The sequence below is a fragment of the Pseudochaenichthys georgianus genome, chromosome 7, assembly GCF_902827115.2.
Source record: "Pseudochaenichthys georgianus chromosome 7, fPseGeo1.2, whole genome shotgun sequence".
Lineage (NCBI taxonomy): Eukaryota > Metazoa > Chordata > Actinopteri > Perciformes > Channichthyidae > Pseudochaenichthys > Pseudochaenichthys georgianus.
In genome coordinates this window covers 36,167,982-36,188,173 of record NC_047509.1, presented here as the reverse complement: position 1 = coordinate 36,188,173, position 20,192 = coordinate 36,167,982, and the positions used below count along the sequence as shown (strand labels likewise).

At 47.3% G+C, this 20,192-nt stretch overlaps 1 protein-coding gene across 3 annotated transcripts in view; it reads right to left on the bottom strand.

The window, feature by feature from the left end:
* Positions 1-19,500, bottom strand: part of LOC117448988 (solute carrier family 41 member 1-like) — a 73,892-nt gene extending 54,392 nt beyond the window's left edge. Inside the window, exons 1-2 of one of the 3 annotated variants that reach the window (XM_034086286.2) lie at positions 19,248-19,500; positions 16,897-17,237 (exon numbers count right to left, since the gene is read on the bottom strand). In XM_034086286.2, coding sequence (XP_033942177.1) covers positions 16,897-17,193 — 297 coding nt within the window. In that variant the 5' untranslated portion in view covers positions 17,194-17,237; positions 19,248-19,500. Of the gene's footprint in view, positions 1-7,503; positions 7,528-16,896; positions 17,238-18,536; positions 18,694-19,247 lie in introns of those variants that run through there. The other 2 variants (XM_034086287.1, XM_071203641.1) reach the window with 2 other exon arrangements.
* Positions 19,501-20,192: the final 692 nt, after the last annotated feature.

The following is a 20,192-nucleotide window of genomic DNA, read 5'->3' as shown; positions in this document are numbered from 1 at the left end:
TTTTTATTGCTGCGTGCCTTGCTCTCACCCTACCTCCCCTTTTCTATCCATCTACCAACGTCGGCTGGTTTCGCTGCGTTACTCCCTCTCTTATCCCTCTTTTTTTAATCTCTCTCCCTCCACATCGTGACTCATTCATTCTCTCCATCTCTAGGTTGTGTTCACCTGCTTTATTAGCATGTTTGTTCTGTGATCCACTCACAGGCCCAGGTAATGTATATCCTTGGTCTGCACCACAACATGTCAGATTGCACCCACACATACTTTAATTTGTGGCTAAAGCATTGCCCTGCTTTCAAAAAGCTTCTCTTGACAAAAATATTGATTTTAGAGCACTTTTCAGGTCACAAGCATCTACGAATCACTTATATGCAGACGTGTATCTATAATGCAGTCAGTTTCTCTTTTGCATGGCAATCATGTTTATTTGTTCTTATCATAATCAAGTAACTAATTACATGTTCTATTAAACTAGTGACTTTTGGAATTTATTTGATTCAATACATGTTGTCACTAGACTTGAAATGTAATGATTTAATTTCTATTAACTATCAACATGGTATAGTTTTCATTTTCCATAATTATTTTCTCAAAATCATGTTTGTGTTGTACTGTTGTAAATGGTTAAATGTGTTTAATTAATTTTCCTCTTAGTATGTTATTAGCTCTAAATGTGTATGCATAACACATTTTCTTGTTCAGAATAAGCAAGGTAGTCTATTAATTTTGGTATGGGAATTTAGGAGATAAGTAAAAAAAAAGTAATCCAAGCAGAAGAAACCCAGACCTAATACAGTGGTGCAGTAAAGAGTCCTGAAACCCAGAGATGACTCAGCATTCAGTCACTTCTATTTCACTCGTCACAAGGTCAATGGTTTTTTGAACATGTTTGTGGTTAGACGACTGAAATCAGGTAACTCTTCAGCCTTTTACAAGCTGAAGAGTTATTTCACTTTTGTTTTACGACTTTAAATACGTCGGTTAATACAACACTTGTGAATCTCCAAAGCTTCTATGTGTTATAAAAAAGTTGGTTGTTAGCAAGTGAATAAAAAAAACTAATAAAAGTCATCACACCAACACGGGTCCGCCTTTAGCTTAGCGGTGGTAATGTGCAGTCTTGGACCATGATGTAGTTTGTTTATAGCCTAACAATAGCATATTATTTATGCCGATTGCATTTACCCTTCAAAAATTGAAGAATGGTGTTAATATGTGGAGATTATCCTGCTGAGAAAAAATGTGTAAGTATTATAAATGTGTGTTGGCCAGAGAGCTTATTTTCCATAATACTGAAATATATACGGAAATTACATAGCCTTTTGTCAATGGAGCCCTTGCGATGTTTAGCTTCCAGGTCGGCCTAAAAACATATGTTACTGCACCACTCTATGACTAATAGTTTATTTCCCTAATGTGTGTCAAAATGTTGGTCAAACATTTTCCATTAGGAAAAGTGAACACGTATAGAGCTGTCTATAGATTCAAGAACTTGAATGAGTCAGTCAGATGAATCCATGTTAAAGGCTGAAGTAAACAAGCTGCCATTACTGCAAGTATACATTACTTTTAAACCTGGTCAATAACACTCAAGTATGAAACGTTGGGTTATGTATTGTAACCCTTGTTATATTAGCACAGGCGGAGCCCTCTACTGGACACTATGGGTACTATATTACCCTGCGAGCATTCTCCCACTGAGACTTCTATAGACGTAGCCGGCCTTGGGCGGGCCTACCTGAATGCACGCGCATCACACCGTATAAAAGGAGGCCTCGCCTCCTGACTATCATCCTACACCTCTCTTCAGCGAGCGGAATAGGACAGACAGTGCCCTGAGTGGAGGGCTCCGCCTGTGCTAACATAACAAGGGTTACAATATGTAACCCAACGTTATATCTCTCACAGGCTCCGCCCTCTACTGGACTCTATGGGTACTGTGGGTGGAGCCCCGATGTATATGCGCACTGTCGTCCAACAACAACATTCCACCCTCCTGCCCCTGACCGGCATTTCTGGTCAGCAGCTGCTGCCCCCTCCTTTAACCCGGTTGTGACCGTGGAAAAGTCTGGGCTGCGGCTGACAGAGCACACCCTGCCGCGCCTACCTCGCAGAAGGTGTGCCCCCCCCACCCATAGACGGATGGGGAGAGCCCCCTCGGCCTCGAATGGGCTTACTACACGCCTGCCTCCCTGAATCCCTAAGGATAACAGGGAGAGCGCCAGAGCCCATGCCCCACACTCAAACACTGACTCCGTGCAGAGTGTGTGGACTAAAGTGTGGAGGGCTACCCCCTTCCTGCCTCTCGGCAGGAGGAGAGCAGCCCTCTACACTTTTGTCACGTAAGCGCGGCAGGGTGTGCTCTGTCAGCCGCAGCCCAGACTTTTCCACGGTCACAACCGGGTTAAAGGAGGGGGCAACAGCTGCTGACCAGAAAAGCCGGTCAGGGGCAGTAGGGTGGAATGTTGTTGTTGGACGACAGTGCGCGTATACATCGGGGCTCCACCCACTGTACCCATAGAGTTCAGTAGAGGGCGGAGCCTGTGAAAGATATAACGTTGGGTTACGTATTGTAACCCTTGTCTTATTAGCCCTGTAAGGGCCCAGCGCGCCCCTCGCCCATCCCGGGACCCTCAGAGGGCCCGAGAACAGCGAAGGCGCATTACTTCCGGGGAGGGGGTCAGATGCCAACTGACCCACAACCACCCCCCCCCCCCCTACCAGTCATGTGTTGCACCCGCAAGCACAGACGAGGAGAAAGAGCCTGACATGTCCAAGAGATAAAACCTTATAAAGGGACCTGGCGTTGACCAAGACGCCGCTGGGCATATATCCTCCACACTCACACCGTTGAATAAGGCTCTTGACACAGCTACAGCCCGTGTGGAGTGCGCACAAATCTCCGTGGGGCAGGCTCTCCCTGCTTGTCCGTAGGCATGTGCAATGCACTCGCAGAGCCAGCCTGCCAGGCGTTTCTTGGACAGAACGTTCCCGATCACACCGCCCCCCTACACACACGAACAGCTGTTCGGTGCATCAATTGTGCTGTGCAAAACATTGCCTGTTCCCGTGACCCAGCCATGACTATGAGGTCGTCTATGTAAAAGAAAACTCTCATGCCGTGTGCGCACAGCGGTTGAAGCGCTGTGGCCACACATTTGCTGAATGTGCATGGGGATAGGGAATAGCCTAACGGCAGCCTGTTGTATTCGTAGGCTATTCCCTGGAAGGCAAAACGCATACTTTCTGTGCTCTTGAGCAATTTCTACATGAAAGTACGCGTCTTTCAGATTGATGGTGGTGAACCAATTGCCTGGCTGCACAAGCCCCAGTAACTGTTTCACAGTTAACATGCAGAATTTCCTGCGGGAAATGTGGCGATTCAGGCCGCGGAGATCTAGAATAGGTCTGAATTCCCCTGTCTTCTTGAGAACCAGGAAGTAGGCTACATGGAATAAAGACCCTCTTCCCTGCGCTGAGGGTGCACAACAGACACAGCCTGTTTCTGCACCAGAGCCTGAATCTCTGCTGAGAGGAAACCCATCTCCTCCTAAGAGAATAGATTCACCTCTCGCATGCTCATAAAAGGGGGTGGGACGCTGCAAAACTGGAGTGAATAGCCCCGTTTCAGCGTCCTGTCCATCCACTTTGATAGTACACAGCTGAGTTTCCATTCCCCATAACACTGTGTTAAAGGACAAGCCCTCAGCTGTGGGGCCGCAGCTATAAAGCTGTGGTACTCTCTGGCGACCCGTCCCGCCGCAAAACTCCCCGTGAAGGGAAGATTTGCCCATGGAGGGTCGACACAGAAAGGGCCGATTATTTACTGAGGACCCTGAACGCACCGCCGCACGCTCATGTGTGAGCGCACGCTCCCTCATAATGTCTTCTCACCCCGGTGAACAGCATTAATCGGAGTCCTTATAGGAGTAGTGTGTTCTACTAAGGCCCCTGAACGCAACGCCACCCGCTCTTCTGTGAGTGCGGGTGCTGCCATAATGCAACTCTTACCACTATGGTAAACTGCAGTAATTGGAGTCTTAGCCCCAGGCTTAGTGTGTTCCCTAACAGCAATACGCCGGCCATAATGCCTCTGTACACGTATAGCACTACGATAGCATTGCTTGCGTTTTATCACTCTCACCTGCGCACTCCCACTAGCCTCCTCCCTTACAGGAGCTACGGCTGGGGCGGCGAGTTGGGAATCTGTACAGACATCATGTGTAAGTGTAGCATTGTGGAAACAAAGGACACTTAGACTTGGATACAGATCAACCTTTTCTTTTTTTTAAAAAGTTTTCAAGGGAATCTGTGCATCAAATAGGGAGGAGGAGGGATTCACCCTTGCGTCCCGGGCGAAGAGATTGTCTCCCCCCGCCGAGACGCTACCTCCCCCCGCAAGTCAGCTCCGGGCAGACGGCGCACCCCACCCGGCCGCTCTCTGCTGCTGAGGAGCATGCCGAGGTCGGGCAGCCCGTCCCCGTGGCTGCCGATATGCCGGTACCACGGGATGGGCCGTAGAGGTGGAGGGCGCCGCGGCCACGGGAACCCCGTGCCGGCGCCTCTCCCTCCGCTTCATTGTCGCACTGTGCTCCCTCACCTGCATGGAAATGCGTGGAGGAGCGCGTAGCGGGGCCGGAAAAGGGGCCAGCGGTAGCATCCGGCTAAGCTGGATACTCTCCTCCTCCAGGCAGCTGAAGCGCTGAGTGACCGAGGAGATCGACCCAAATAGCCCCTCCGTGGACACGGGGGCTCCGAGGAGATCTTCTCGGTCCTTCTTAGATAGAGCAGTGAGTCCCAACCACACGTGACGAGACGCCACTGTGGCCAAGGAAATCACCCGCCCTGCTGCAGTGGCCACGCCATGAATCAGATTGTTCATCTGACCTATAGTGCGGTCCGGATAATCGCTCCCGTCTTGAGACAGGAGGGCGGGGCCGACTGCCTGAGGGGTGATCAGGGAGACGCCCAACACACCGAGATTATTTGCTGCAGCCGCCATCTGCGTACCAAGCTTGAACATCTTGTCCAGATATTCCAGAGTGTCTCGGTCCCGGGGCAGCGGGGGCAGGGGTCGCTTACCCTCCGCCCAACCAGCCGCCCACCGAAGCAGATGGGCTGCCAGGCTCTCATCAAGGGGGGGCACACCCGAACACGTTGTGTCCGAGCGGCCCTCCACCTTGATGATGCCTGCCATAGCGGCTACTGGGGCCTTCGTTTTAAATGGCTGCTGCCATGTCGCCTCCACACACCCCCATATATCAGGCAGCTGGGGCGAAACGAAGGTCGGCTGCGCTGGATGCACCGGGCTGTAAAACCCCTGTCTCAGGCGGCTTACAGGCCCCTACCCCTCTGCGGTGGGGGTAGCGGTAGGCCTGCGCGCTCCGCCGCCAGGGTCATCGCCGCTGGGAAATCCATACGCGCAGACCTGAGAGTCGGACCTCCAGACACCGAGGCGTCCTCCTCCTCCGGAATCGGGGTCGTCTGGCCCCACGGAAGGGAGAACCGGAACGGCTCTTCCTCCTCTCCTGAATCGCCCATCTCGACAACGTCAAGATCCGGATCCTCCACCTCCTCCTGCGGGGCCTCGCGTGAGCCGAGGAACCATCTGGCAGGCTGAGCATGCCGGCGCCGGGCCCATACCGCTCACGGCGTGGTCAGGCCCCATACACAAGAAGCAGAAGGGGTGTGGATCACTCCCCGCGATCAGGTTTGGACATTTCGGGCAGGTCCTGTGGTCAAGAACTGACTCCATTACTCTCTATTTTTCTCGTCTTTTTAAAGCTCCGTGGAAACACTTCCGCTGCTGAAGAGAAAAGGATGATAGTCAGGAGGCAAGGCCTCCTTTTATACGGTGTGATGCGCGTGCATTCACGGAGGCCCGCCCAAGGCCGGCTACGTCTATAGAAGTCTCAGTGGGAGAATGCTCGCTTTGCTTCCGTTGCTCGCTTCAAAAATTGAGAAAAGTTCAACTTTTCAAGCTTCGACGGAAGTGTCAGCCAATAAAATCATATGCCAGTACAAGCGCTAGCCAATCAAACCGCGTGCTTGTGTGTCCGGGGCGGGAGATTAATGTGATTGGTTATTGGTCACGTGCCAGAAACGCCCACCGGCAAGCTTCAACGCACGCTGCCGTGTGGACGTACCGTTACAGTTGCATTCCAAACAGCATGCCAACAAAGGAAGTGCTCAGGACTGCTAAGATCTCTTGCTAGTTGGGCTGCTGCAGCACTACATGGGTGAAATGTTTTCTACTTTAATGCAATTGTTATGTTATATTTATTCTCACAACATTTCAATAGAACATAGATAATTTCATACTTATAATCTAGCAAGTAACTAACTGTGATTATTGGCTAACAAATAACTTTCCTTGCTAGCCTTAGCAGATGTTAGCATTTAAACTTCACATTGTCCTGTTCACACACAATGGATTCAACTGCCAAATGTGTTTATTTTCCTCACCTACACAGTTCTACTTTATCACTTGAATACAATTAATTAAAAGATAATCCTTGCCCACACACACTCTTAGTCTCTTTTAACCCTACAGTAGCTCCCGTGAGCTTCTGGGATGATCACCAACTATGGACACATTAAGGATAATTAAAAAACCTATAGAACCACATTTTGCAGAATACATCATGGGTGCATTATTTATTTAGTATTTCAGGAACGAGAAATTAAAGGCTCCAGTGTGCATTGCAAGTAATGTTATGGAGGCGTCTTTTGTAATGTTGTAATCAAGCCCTAGCTGAGTGAGCCATATCTTGGAAAGCAATGGTAGAACATGGATGGTTAAAACTGAATCAATCAATCAATGTTTATTTATATAGCCCAATATCACAAATGTTACATTTGTCTCAGTGGTCTTCACAGTGTGTACAGAATATCAGTATATCAGAAAAAGCCTGTTGGCGAACACATGATGTAGGATGTAACATGTGGGATATAGGTTGAATCAATGACAACAGGAAGTGCTTATTTAGACCAGATCCAGACCCACTACAGGCTACAGTAACAATCATAAGTGCTGATTGTAGAGTGCTTTAGTCTTTATCTCCTTTCCATTTAGATAGGCTTCTCTCCATGTCCTTCTATGTCCCCTGTGCTTTGAGACAAAGCACTCATTACTAATTGTCCTCCATCAGACACAAGAGGGTAACAGATACTGTAGAGGAGGGAGTGAAGGAAATACTGATGACCAATAGATAGAGGTGAGGGAATAAGCCATGTGAGGATAGATGAGTGTCCATTAGTGGAGGAAGAAAGAAGTGTTAGTTTAGGATAAAGTAGACAGCGGTGTGTCTGATCTCACTATGCACAGCTGGCCGCAGACGAGAAGCCAAGGACATCAGGCGGAGGATAAAGACGTAAGAGTAGAACATACACATAAAGAAAGTATATTTGGTGGCATAAAACAAATACAAATGTTAATAGCTTTACTAGATGCCAAGATAAGGTGTTTATCTACATCAGGAGGATACGTCCCAGGATACTGACCCAGAAAGCGACGCAGGGTTCTGGTCCAGGTTCTCGTCATCTCACGCCTAGACTACTGCAACTCCCTCCTGGCTGGTCTACCTGCATGTGCCATCCGACCTCTGCAGCTCATCCAGAATGCAGCGGCTCGTCTGGTCTTCAACCTTCCAAAATGTTCCCACACAACTCCGCTCCTCCGCTCACTTCACTGGCTTCCAGTAACTGCTAGAATCCACTTCAAGACAATGGTCAGCCAAATGGCTCACTGCACACGCATTGCGAGGGGGACCCAAGTTCCCATCAGCAAAAACACGTGGGTTTGCTATCCTGACTCCAAAATGGTGGAATGAGCTCTCCATTGAAATCAGGACAGCAGATAGCTTGCACATCTTCCGGCGCAGACTGAAAACTCATCTCTTTCGACTCCACTTCGAGCGATAGAATTACTAACAAAGAATTGCTAACAAAGCACTTATATACTAATATAGGACTGGCTTATCTAAAGCCAGTTGAGTAGCACTTGAAATGTTTTTGCTCTATGAAACCTGATGTACTTATATGATTCTGTTTTCTTCAAGTTTGTATCTTGTTGGTCGAATGCACTTATTGTAAGTCGCTTTGGATAAAAGCATTAGCTAAATGCAATGTAATGTAATAGAATTACATGACCAGTTGTAATCAATTTAGAAAATCATTATACAGGCTACATCACAACAGTGTTTCTCAAACTTTTTCATACCAAGGACCACTTAACCAATAAAAAAACACTCGCGGACCACCTAACTTCACAAATATCCAAAATCACATCGTTTTTCTAGAACAGATTACAAATCGCCTGAATATGGTACAAACAAGTGGCAACATGTGTGATGAAGGTGTTGTGCGGGGCTATATCATGCAATTGAAAGTGAGAGTGCGGAACACTCAAATTAATTAATTAATTTCAAATGTTACCAATATACTCACGGACCACTAGGGGGCGCTCATGGACCACCAGTGGTCCTTGGACCACACTTCGAGAAGCACTGCACTACAACAATGTCTTTTTTACATATATTACACAGCTTAGTTGAATATTCGATTCTGATTGGTACATTTGGACTTTCCAGAAGTCTTCTATTTTTTTGCTAGCAGACCGCTGCTAACGAGAACAGACTGTTGCTAAAGAACATGCTCTGATCAAGGGGTTACGTATTGTAACCCTAGTCCTATAAGCACAGGCAGAGCCCTCTACTGGACTCTATGGGTACTACTCTCATCAATGATACGCGAGCGTTCACACGCTGAAGTTGTAGAAACGTAGCCGGCCAATCAGGGCGAGCTTACCTGAATGCGTGTGCAGGCTCACAGTATATAAGGCAGCTACACCTCCTGACTGTCATCATACACCCTCTTCAGCGAGCGGCATAGGAAAGACAGGGCCCCTAGGTAGAGGGTTCTGCCTGTGCTTATAGAACTATAGGTTACTTACGTAACCCCAGTACATGAAGTGAGATGTCTCACTATGGGATGTGCCTCATCGCGGAGCAAACAGAAGCATCAATCTCATTACGCCAATCCTGATTGGCTGGTGATCTTGACGTTAGCGTCAGGGGAAATCACCCCCTATAAGTAGCTTGCGCCACAACGCATGCGTCATTCAAAATAAGCACCTCTTCTCGCTTCACCATAGCAAGGAGGGCCGTCTGGTGAGACATCTCATGTCATGTTACTCTGAATACTGGGGTTACGATTGTGGTACTGCTCACGGGCCAGGCCCATACAGCCAAGCGCTCTGGGTGTGGGTGAAAGATCGCCCCCCCCGCTTGGGACAGTATGTCCCTGCGTAGTGGGAGCTTCCAAGGCTGCCCGCACAGCAGCTGATATATCTCCGCTAGCCAGTACATAGCTGGCCAGTGTGGAGCTATCAGAATAAGTGTGTGGCGTTGCTCTCTCACTCTGGCCAGAGTTGGAGGTATCAGAGACAGGGGTGGAAACGCGTACAGAAGGCCCGGGGGCCAATCGTGCGCGAGTGCATCCACGCCAAACGGTGCATTTAGATCACGCATCGAAAAGAACAGCCGACACTGAGAGTTGTCTTTCGATGCGAACAGACCCACCACAGCTGCCTCGCAATTCTTGGATGTAGAGTCCAGTCTGCGTAAAGTGGTGCACCTCTGGACAGTAGATCTGCCCCGGGGTTCATCACTCCCGGTACGTGCGTCGCTCTCAGAGAGAGGAGACGTCTACCGCTCCATAGGATAATTTTGCGCGCCAGTGTGTGTAACTGGAGAGAACGCAAACCCCCTTGGCGGTTAATATACGATATTGTGGTCATATTGTCTGTCCTCACGAGGACGTGATGTCCCCTGAGGAAAGGCAGAAAGCGTATTAGGGTGAGAAACACCGCTAAAAGCTCCAGGTAATTTATGTGCGCCCGCTGGAGGTCTCTGCTCCAGAGACCCCTCACCGGGCGATCTTCATAAATACCTTCCCAACCTGTGAGACATGCGTCCGTGGTGACCACTCTCCGTGAAAGGACAGCACCCATGGGCACACATCGTACTAGAAAAGTCGGGTGCAGCCAGTGGCGCAGTGCCATTACGCATCTCACAGTAACCATCACTCTCCAGTAACCATCACTAGTTTAGTTTTAGGGCGGCCACCCAGCGCTGAAACTCCCTCATGTGTAAGCGTCCCAGTCGTACAACCAGGATGGCTGACGCCATGAGCCCCAGCAATCGCAAGCATGATCCGAAAAGAACATGTTTGCGCAGCTGGAAAAGAGCAAGACAAGCTCTGAAAGCTTTCACTCTTTCCGCTGACAAGCGAGCTGAAAAGGGCACCGAGTTCAGGCGTAAACCCAGGAAGAGTATAGTCTGCGCGGGGCACAACATGCTCTTCTCTGTATTTATTACGAAACCCAGGTTGAGCAGGTGCTTTACGAGGACATTTGTCTGCGTAACAGCCTCCTGCTCCGACTGTGCGAAAAGCAGCCAGCCGTCCAGGTAGGTCGCCAGGCGAATGCCCTGTTGTCTCAACGGGGCTATCGCGGCTTCCGTACACCGTACAAACACCCTTGGACTGAGAGACAGACCAAATGAGAGTACTCTGTATTCATAACAGATCCCCTGAAATGCGAACCTCAGATATTTCCTGTGTGGATAATATACTGGGATGTGAAAATACGCATATTTCAGGTCGACTGATGTAAACCAGTCATCTTTTCGCACGAGCCGCAGCAGAGATGTGTGAGTGAGCATTCTGAACTTATATTTTTTAAGATATTTGTTCAGAGCCCTTAAATCAAGTATTGGCCGAATTCCGTTCCCTCCCCGTTTGGGAACGAGGAAGTACTTGGAATAAAAGCCGCCCTGACTCTGCTCGGCGGGTACAATATAAATAGCCCTCTTTTCTAGGAGCGAGAGAATCTCTTTCTCCAAAATGAGGGCTGACTCTCCTCGGGCCTGCGAGTGCAGAATGCCCGAGAAGCGAGGAGGGGTGACAGCGAACTGGAGTCTGTAGCCCCGTGTTACTGTCTTGAAAACCCAAGCGGATGATGTGAGCATCTCCCACTGCGTGCTCCTTAGAGCCAGTGAGGATGTCACATCTCCTCCTCTCTGAGTCTCTATTTGTTGTGTTATAGTGTCTGAACACAGTGGTGCCCCTTAGCGACAATACCCACCGACACTGCGCATGCGCGTGGCGGTGGTGCCTTCACAGACCCATCAACAATCCGCCTTTTGAGAGATGCCGTAGCTGCTCTCAGAAGGGGAACAATTGGCGGGCTGTTTATTGGCTTTATTGATTTTCATCATTTTTTGGAGCTGCGCCCTCGGCCTGAAGCCTGGATGCGTCAGTGGCAAATGTTTTATGACAGAATGATCAACCAATGTGTGACATGTGTTTGTGCAGACTTGAGGATGGTGTTTAGGCATCTCTCGAGGTGGCGGGAACACATTCACGGAGGGGAGAAGGAGGGGCTGTCACGCTGCTCGCTTCTTCTTCCTCGACTGCTGGCCGAAATTCTGGGTTGGCTGAGCCTGAGCTGCAGCCGGAACCGGAGAATTTCTAGGCCAGCCTGCCCTTGTCTCCAGCCTGGGCTGGGGACTCGGGGTGAGCTGCGATCTCTGCGTCTTCGGTGTTTTAAACCGAGCAGAGTTCGAGGCAGCTTGGGCAGAGGACTGCTGCTGCGAGAGCAGCGGCTGGACCCTACGAGGGAGGCAGAGGTGGAGTGCCTCGTCCTCCCTCTTCTTCGTCTCACACCTCCTTTGCATGGAGGCGAGAGCAGAGTCGAAGATTCCCTCGGGAACGATGGGCATATCCAGCACATCCTCCTTTTCCCGGTCTGGGAGAGTGGTGAGGTTGAGCCATCTCGCTCTTTCCTGCACCACCATGATCCCAATTGCCTTGCCCGTGGCCTGGACGGCACAGCGTTGGACACGGAGACAAATGTCTGTGACCGCTGCCATCTCGTCCAGAGTGGCTGCCCCCGGGTTACCCGACAGGTCCTTGCAGAGCTCCGCTTGGTAGGCGGTTAACAGCGAGGACACATTCAGGGCCCTGGCGGACAACGCTGCCGCTTTGTAGGTCTTATCAGTCTTTGCTGACTGAAAACGGTCCGACTTTGCTGGCAGCGTGGGGTTCCTGCTTGGTGACGGGCCCACCTTTGGTAGAAGGTGAACCGCTACCAGCGGTTCCATGGGCGGCATGCAGAGCAGGCCGAGCTTCTCCATTCCGTCACAGTCTAGGGAGGAGGCACCCTGGATTGGGACCTTGTTGCTGAAGGGCCGGTCTCTCCACGAGACCGACACCTCATCCAACATCTCCGGGAAGACTGGAAGGAGTTGTCTCTTTTCCCCGCTGCTTGGGGAAGATGTTTTCCCTCGTAGCCGGACCTGGAGGTCTCCTTGGCCATTTCGGGCCACAGGACGTTGAGTCTGGCCGCAGAGCGCGGGATTCCGGTTCTATAGCCATAGCAGATAGTGAGCCCCAGACCAACACGGAGAGGGGCTCACTCTCTGTGGCGGACGCCCCCGTGTCCTGACTGCCGATCGGCGGGTCCGTGGACATGGGGGGGTCCTGTTCCGACAGGCTAGCTTGTGGAGCTAACCTTCGGCGGAGGCTCTTAACAGTGAAGCGGACGCAATGTCCGCATGAGCCGGGGTTGTCGATAGTGCCTCAGGCGTGTTCCAGCCCGAGGCAGGACGAACAGACCTGGTGTGTGTCTGTGCCTCGGGCAGCGTTGTCTATTTTTCATAGTCTTATATTTCAACAGTTTTACGACAAACTGACTTTTTTGACATAGAAATTATTTTTTAAGATTGACAAACATCACATGTGTAATTTCGTGGCACAATTCAAACGGGATCGAAAGATAATCTTTCTCTCTCCATTGACTTCAATACATAATTTTTCCGAAATAAGGTCCCACGGAGCTCCCCCGGAAGGGGAGGGACTTCGCCACTCTATTGACCGCAAACCCCCAACTTGGCTAGGTGTAAGATCAATTGGGCTGCACCAGTTCCAGTAACTGCAGTAATCCCAACCACTTCGTCCTGTAACAGGCTGTGGTGGATCCCGCTCTTGCTGCCTGGATAGGCTGAACAACCTTGTCAGACAGCCCACCCCTTTTCAGCCTGTCCTTCTCAGGAGCCAAGCCTGGAGAGGTTGGCACAGAGTGGGTAACGCCCCTATTGCACCCGCCTCCTGAGACAGAGCACCCAGAACTGAAGAACTGTCCAGGGCTGGACCACCATCATTTTGTGTCACTTCTGTGTACCACGGTGCCGAGCGGCGACCTGGGGCTACCAGAATGACCGACAACAGTTCTTGTCTCACCCCCTCCAGGAGTGGGGGAATAAGAGGCAGCGGTGGAAAGGCGTAATATGATAGAATAGAGCCCAATGTACCGGAGAGAGGCTCTAGACCAGGGGTCACCTTTTTTAGGATGAGCGCTACTTTCAAAAAATAAAACAAGTCGGGGGCTACTTTTACTCCTCTTTCTTTTCTTTTTTTTTGCAGTGTTTATATTTAGCACATTTTAACATTATTATATGCTTACCTTTAACCTTTGTGTGCTGTTTGGGTCTGTGGGACCCGTTTTCAGTGTTTAATAAAAGAACATGTATGCAATTTAATTATTTTAACCTGCTTTATTTGGGGGTGGACCTTCACATCCTCGAGGGGGGTCCGGGGGTATGCTCCCCCGGGAAGATTTATTTTTTTAAATGTTAAATGCATCAATCTGGTGCACTTTGAGCACAACATGAATTTATTGATTAAGCTCTGAACACTCAGATGAAAGAGAGCTGTATACTTTTCAATAATCCAAACATCTTTAGAATATGATCACAACCAATAACTAATCATTTAAACGTGTGTATTCTTATCTTATGTTACCGAGTTAGCATTCTTTCTTTCTATTTATGCATATTTTCCTAATCACTCCCCTTTTTGTTTTTTTTTATACTGTCCTATAGTACACATTGGAATGATTTCTTACTTTATCTATATTAAATAGATAAAAGTGTGCTCTCGCTCTCTCTCTGTCTCGCTCGCAGACGCTGTGTGCTGCTCCGTGGCGATGGCGACTTGCGTTAAAAAATAATAATAAACATATTTGTAAAGTGGGGGGACACAAACGGGATTTCGAAAAGTGGGGGGCCATGTGTGTGTGTGTGTCAAGTGCAATACATATATATGCAAGTTGCAACACACAGAGTAAAACTCTGCCCCTCATGTGCTGTATAGACTGGCACGACTAGGCTGTTCAATGGGGCTGATGTGTCAAACTCCTTATGAAGTGGTGAGCTGCCACATTGCTTTTCTTCCCGACTGCAACGCTGGTCCCGCAAATCAAGCAAGAACGTGATTGGTCGATATTCATTGTGGGGTGGGGGGAGGAGGGGTGTTAGATAGATATAGAGTTGTAGTAAGTAGATAGAGTTCGCTATGATTGAGGTTTCGTTGATGCGGAAGATTCTTTTAATTACATTTCCTTTTTTTGTTTTGTGTTTCTTTTACATTTTGGATTTGCTTGGTGAGCCATTTTTAGAACATGCCCCGCGGGCGACTAAGTGCCCGCGGGCACCGTGTCGGCTACCCCTGCTCTAGACTCTCCTCCTCGCACCAACATTGGAAACCCAACCACAGTGGCGGCGGCGAGTGTGGGACAGTGATCTCTCCTCTGAGAATGAGCAAGCAGCAGCATACGACTAAGCTGCAACTTTTCCTCATCCACGTGACAGAGGAAATCGATTCAAGGAGCCCTTCCGTAGACACGGGGGTTCACAGGAGATCATCATGGTCTTTTTTTGGAAAGTGCCACGCGGCGTGATCCCACTGTGGCCAGGGACATCACACGGCAAGCAGCGGCGGTCACACCGTGGACCAGGATATTAATTTGGTATCGGCCAAATAATCGCTCTGATCCGATGAGGTGGGGGTATCTTGCGGAAGAGCAATCAGTCAGCCAGACGCCCAACACACCCGTGTTATTTGCAGCCGCCCTGTCACGCGGCAGCGGGGCAGAGGTTCTCCGTCCAGCCTGCTGCCTGTGGGAGCAGATGTGTTGCCAGGCTCTCATCGAGGGGGGGAACGCCGGGTTATGGGGTCTCCGTGCGGCCCCGCACTCTCAGAATACCTACCTTTCCTGCCACCGGCGCTCTCGCTTCCAGCGGCTGTTGCCACGACGCCTCCACACACTGCCAGATATCTGGCAACGGGGGCGAGACGAAAGCCGGTTGCGCCGGGCGGGCCGGACCGTAACCGGCTTACCGGCAGTGATGGGGGAGCGGTAGTCCGACACGACCTGGCGGGCAGACATGTGCGGTGGACTAGCGCCTATTCCGGACCCGGAAGTGTCAGACACCGATGAGGCGAAGTCATCTTCTTCCTCCTCAGCAAACAGAGCCATAACCCGCACGGCTGGGATGGCGAATGTTGGTAGCGTCGCCTCGGCCATATCCTGGTCTCCCACGTCCACCACCTCGAGCTCGTCTTCAGCGTGGTCTGGTCCCAGGCACTCGAACCAGAGCTGGTGGGGATCGGCGCCCCCTATTAAGCCGGGCATGAGGGACAGGCCCGGGTTTCCTGCAGTGGCGACTCCATTAGCTTGCCTGGAGGTAAGATACTTTTGACTTGTTTTGAATCCTTTTTCTCAGGTGTTGTCCAGCTCGCTGAAGAGAAAAGGATGACAGTCAGGAGGTGTAGCTGCCTTATATAATGCGCCCGCATTCAGGTAGACTCACCCCGATTGGCCGGCTACATTTATACAACTTCAGTGTGTGAACGATCGCATCATTGATGAGAGTAGTACCCATAGAGTCCAGTAGAGGGTGGAGCCTGTGTGAGATAGAACAAGGGACTATGTGCAGTTATATCAATCAGCAGAAAGAAGTCTGGTCAATAAAGTGTCAGCTGTGGACAACCAAGATTAGTTTTCATCAGAAAACACAGTGGAACACCTTTCTATATTTGTGGAGAGCACAATACTTTGTATTCAGAATGGCTTAACTGTTCCAAGTAAAGAAAAGAAAAAGAGCGCAAGAGAAGGAAAGGGGTTAAAAGACGAAGCACTGGAAGTCAGAGAAATCTAAAGAAGGAGACAGACATTTACGCACATTTCATAAACATTTTTTATAAAGCCTAGGGCTGGTTTCAAGGTTGCCCGAACATCCTCCTTGGTCCTAGATTTGATGGTCTTTTATTGTATTATATTTCATTGTATTTGCATTTTACATTCTAACTTGTAATTTTATTTTATTTGTGTAATTTGATTTAATCTTTTTACAATGTCATTCAGGTTTGTACATCTGTAAAGCCCACTGAGACCAAATACGTTTTGGGATATTGAGCTATAAATACAATTCGATCTGATTTGGTTTGATTTGAAAATGTGCTTCCAGATGAGCCTAAAACATGCACCGACCTTTACTCTTTTACCACTGTGCAAAAAAAGGTATATTGAGCAACCAGAATTGATAACATTGGCTGTACTGTACATTTTTAGTTGAAATTAATTTAAATATTTTAGTTTTACTGTTAATTGTGCTGTACATTTTATGCATGGTCCTTATTTAACAAAGACATAATAAAAAAATATAAATAGTTCGAAATTATAATATATAGATACAAAATGAAATACATTTCAAATTAAATAAAAAAACTCCAGCTCTCGCACTTGTACTTTGTTGAATGATAATGTCTGTAATGTGTTGATAATGTTTGTACAATATACATTTGATAGCATCAACACATTGTATGTCCTTTTGGTGTCCAAGCAGGACATGAACGATTATCCCTGATGTACAACATCACCATGAATTATATTAAAGTTATGTCTGTGAAAAAATAAAATAAAAAAATAAAACTCCAGCGATCACCATTATGATGTTAAGCTCACATTCTCACTTCACTGTTTCCTGCCCTCACCTGAACATTGTCCAGCACCTGGCCAGCCATCACCATGCCCATCCCGGCCAGCAGGTAGGGAAACAGCACCTGAAGGCAGATAGCGATGGAGGACTCATCCTCCACTTTGGCCGCAGACACTTTGGGCTTATCCTCCTTTTTAGGGAGAGGCAGGGCCACTGGGGGTAAGAGGAGGTCATCCTGGTCCTCTATGGAGCCTACCACACCGGGACCGGCACTCGGGCTCTTCCCCTTGGAGCGGGACTTTTTATTCTTCTTCCTCTGGCGGGTCTGTGGGGGTTTGTCCTCCCCGGGCATGATGGCGGTGGTGGCTGTGAAGACTAGGCTGGTGTTGGATTAAACTGGGGATACAGAATCAAAATGTGGTTTATTGGTGGGGACATCTGGTATGTCAGGTTTGGTTTTATCCTATTTGTACCCAACAATCTTGTAGGTATGGATCTCATCAACTGAACAACTACAGTAAAAGGTTATTTGTCGAATCCAAAAATAAAACTAGATATAAATCAATAAAGAGTAGTTCAATATCTTAGATGGAGTGTCAAAAGAAATACAAAGCTTTAGTTTATCTTTAGCCTTCAATTAACTAGAAATGTTCATTTGTATTATTTATTTGACTTCCAATTAAGTGTTAAGATACATTAAACCTTTATCTTTTTATACTATTCTGTTTTTCTAGCTACTTGGCTGAAGTTTATAAAGTTAGCATTAGTCTTCAATTCTAATGCTATATAGATGTTTCAATTAATGTGACCCTGCTTTTTAGTTTATTTGGCCTTTCCAACATGGTTATCTTTTTTAATTCCCATTCAAAGATCCAGTGGTATCACTGGTTCTCTTTATATATAGAATACAATGTCAGCACACATACAGATGCACAAAGGAAAGCATGAATGCCTCATTGCTAAATGAAAATCTTTGCTCAACCTATCTGTGGCTGTTTTATATTATTATATTCATAAAAATATTTCATACTGTCATTTGCTGCAATAAAGAAGTACCTAGTACCTAGTACCAATATTAAATTGTAAAACTACTTTGTTACAAGTACGTGTCCCCTATTCAAAATCTTACTTAAGTAAAAGTACACAGGTACTGGCGTCAAAATATAATGAAAGAACTAAAGGTGAAAAGTACTCGTTGTGCGTAATATTATATTATAATACTAATTAATGATGCATTAATGTCTACTTCACAGCTGGGAAATGTGGAGCAAATTTTAATTAAACTTTACAATGATATGTCAATGTTTAATTGATGTATATGTTGTTTTAGCTTATAATCTAAATGTGTAAAAAGCTCACAAATAAATGTAGTGGAGTGAAAGTATAAAGTAGCATTTACATGGAAATAGTTGAAGACAATTGCCTCAAATGTGTAATACTTGAGTACATCTACTTCATTACATTCTACCACTGGTATAGTTGTAGCCCTGAAGCTGAACCTACTGTATATCATGGCATTGACAGTGGCTTTATTTTGCATGCTACATATACGTTTTTTGTCCTTGGATATAAAACCTTATAATGTACGTGTATAACGTTCATGTTGTCTAAAAGCAGCCCATTCAACAGCATCTGTCTACGTGATGGGTGTGTTGATGAACCAATCCATACAAACAAACAAAAACCCTGGAATACCTTTACGAAAGTACTGATAACGAAAAATGAAATATGGTATCGTCGACAGATTCCGGAAATGGCCGAATATCTCCGAAGCTCCATTAGATGCGCGTCAGCACAACAAAACACAGATAAACAATCTTCTGTTGATACATATGCATGCCTCCACTGCAGGCTGCCATGTCTGCATACCATAATATCACTTCCCCGATAACCAAGGTTACACTACAAGGCGCTTTTTGATTGGATAAACAACGTGTAGCCCCGCCCCCGTGTGGAGAAAGTGGGCTGCTGCAGGAATTTGGGATTGCATTGGGATATATTCAACATTTTAAATGAAGAATGATGTTTTATGCCACTCTTAAAAGTCAGATCTTTAATATGTTTTAATCATAATACAAGGGGTCCAACTTCATTTTAAGTAAAAGTCTCCAAAAACAAGTGTTGACACAATTTAGAACATACATACATAGAATAAGAGACACTTAAGTATGACAGCTCTGAGCTAAGCCATTTAGAACTGAAGCTCCTTACATGGTCACCGCAATTAAAATAAAATCAGTGACAGATATTCATAATTATGAAGACACATGCTCTTTTACAAACACATTAACTCATAGTTTAAAAGCATATTCCTGCCCCTCTGTCATTGGCTACCGACAGCTTAAACGAACCTATAATACACACAGATGACATATGTTTCTGAATTATTCGACATCTCGTCCTTACCTTTTGTCTCCAGAGCTCGTGAGGGTGTGTGTGCACAACGCGAGCTCCCAATAATAACTATGCTTGCCATGCTGTGTGAATGTGTTGGAGTGTAAATGTCTTGTCTATATTAAGGTGTGTGTGTATTTTCCGCTTTTGGTTTGCTGGTGCATTTTTCAATGTACGTTTGAGCATTAGGCTAACTGTGTGTGTCAGTGTCAGTGTGTGTGTGTGTGTGTGTGTGTGTGTGTGTGTGTGTGTGTGTGTGTGTGTGTGTGTGTGTGTGTGTGTGTGTGTGTGTGTGTGTGTGTGTGTGTGTGTGTGTGTGTGTGTGTGTGTGTGTGTGTGTGTGTGTGTGTGTGTGTGTGTGTGTGTGTGTGTGTGTGTGTGTAATATGCAGTGTGTGAGGCATGCATCATGAGGCACCGTCTTGAATTTCATTGCATTGGCAGATAACGATATCCCCCTCCTGTCTCTTTCCATCTCTGGTGACAGCAGCAGGGAAGGAACCACCATATATATAAAAAAAAACAATAGATAATTCATTACCCAGTCCTTATAATCTAAACGTGTTGGCATTTAAAACCATTTTTGCGCTGATGTCACTATTTTTGTCTTATAAGGAGTAGTATACAAAGCTACTACACTGTGTTACCAATTGTTTGGATATTTGTCTGGCCATATAGTAGCCGGTTGAAATTATAAAAGTATTAATTTCAATCATCATGTCTTTTGGATTCAAGTCATTTTTTATTTTGTCATACGTTAACTACCACGTGCAACATACTGTAAAAAAGCATGGTCTTCATGGCTGTTGCATGTAATAGGACACCACTCTGTGCGCAGGCTCTGACATACACTGGGTAAGCCTGGGTGATGTTCTTAATACTTTTGTGGTCTGTGTTCAAATACAGTCTCCACTTGTGCATTTCATTCATGCGGATGACAGAGTGAGGACGTCTTCTT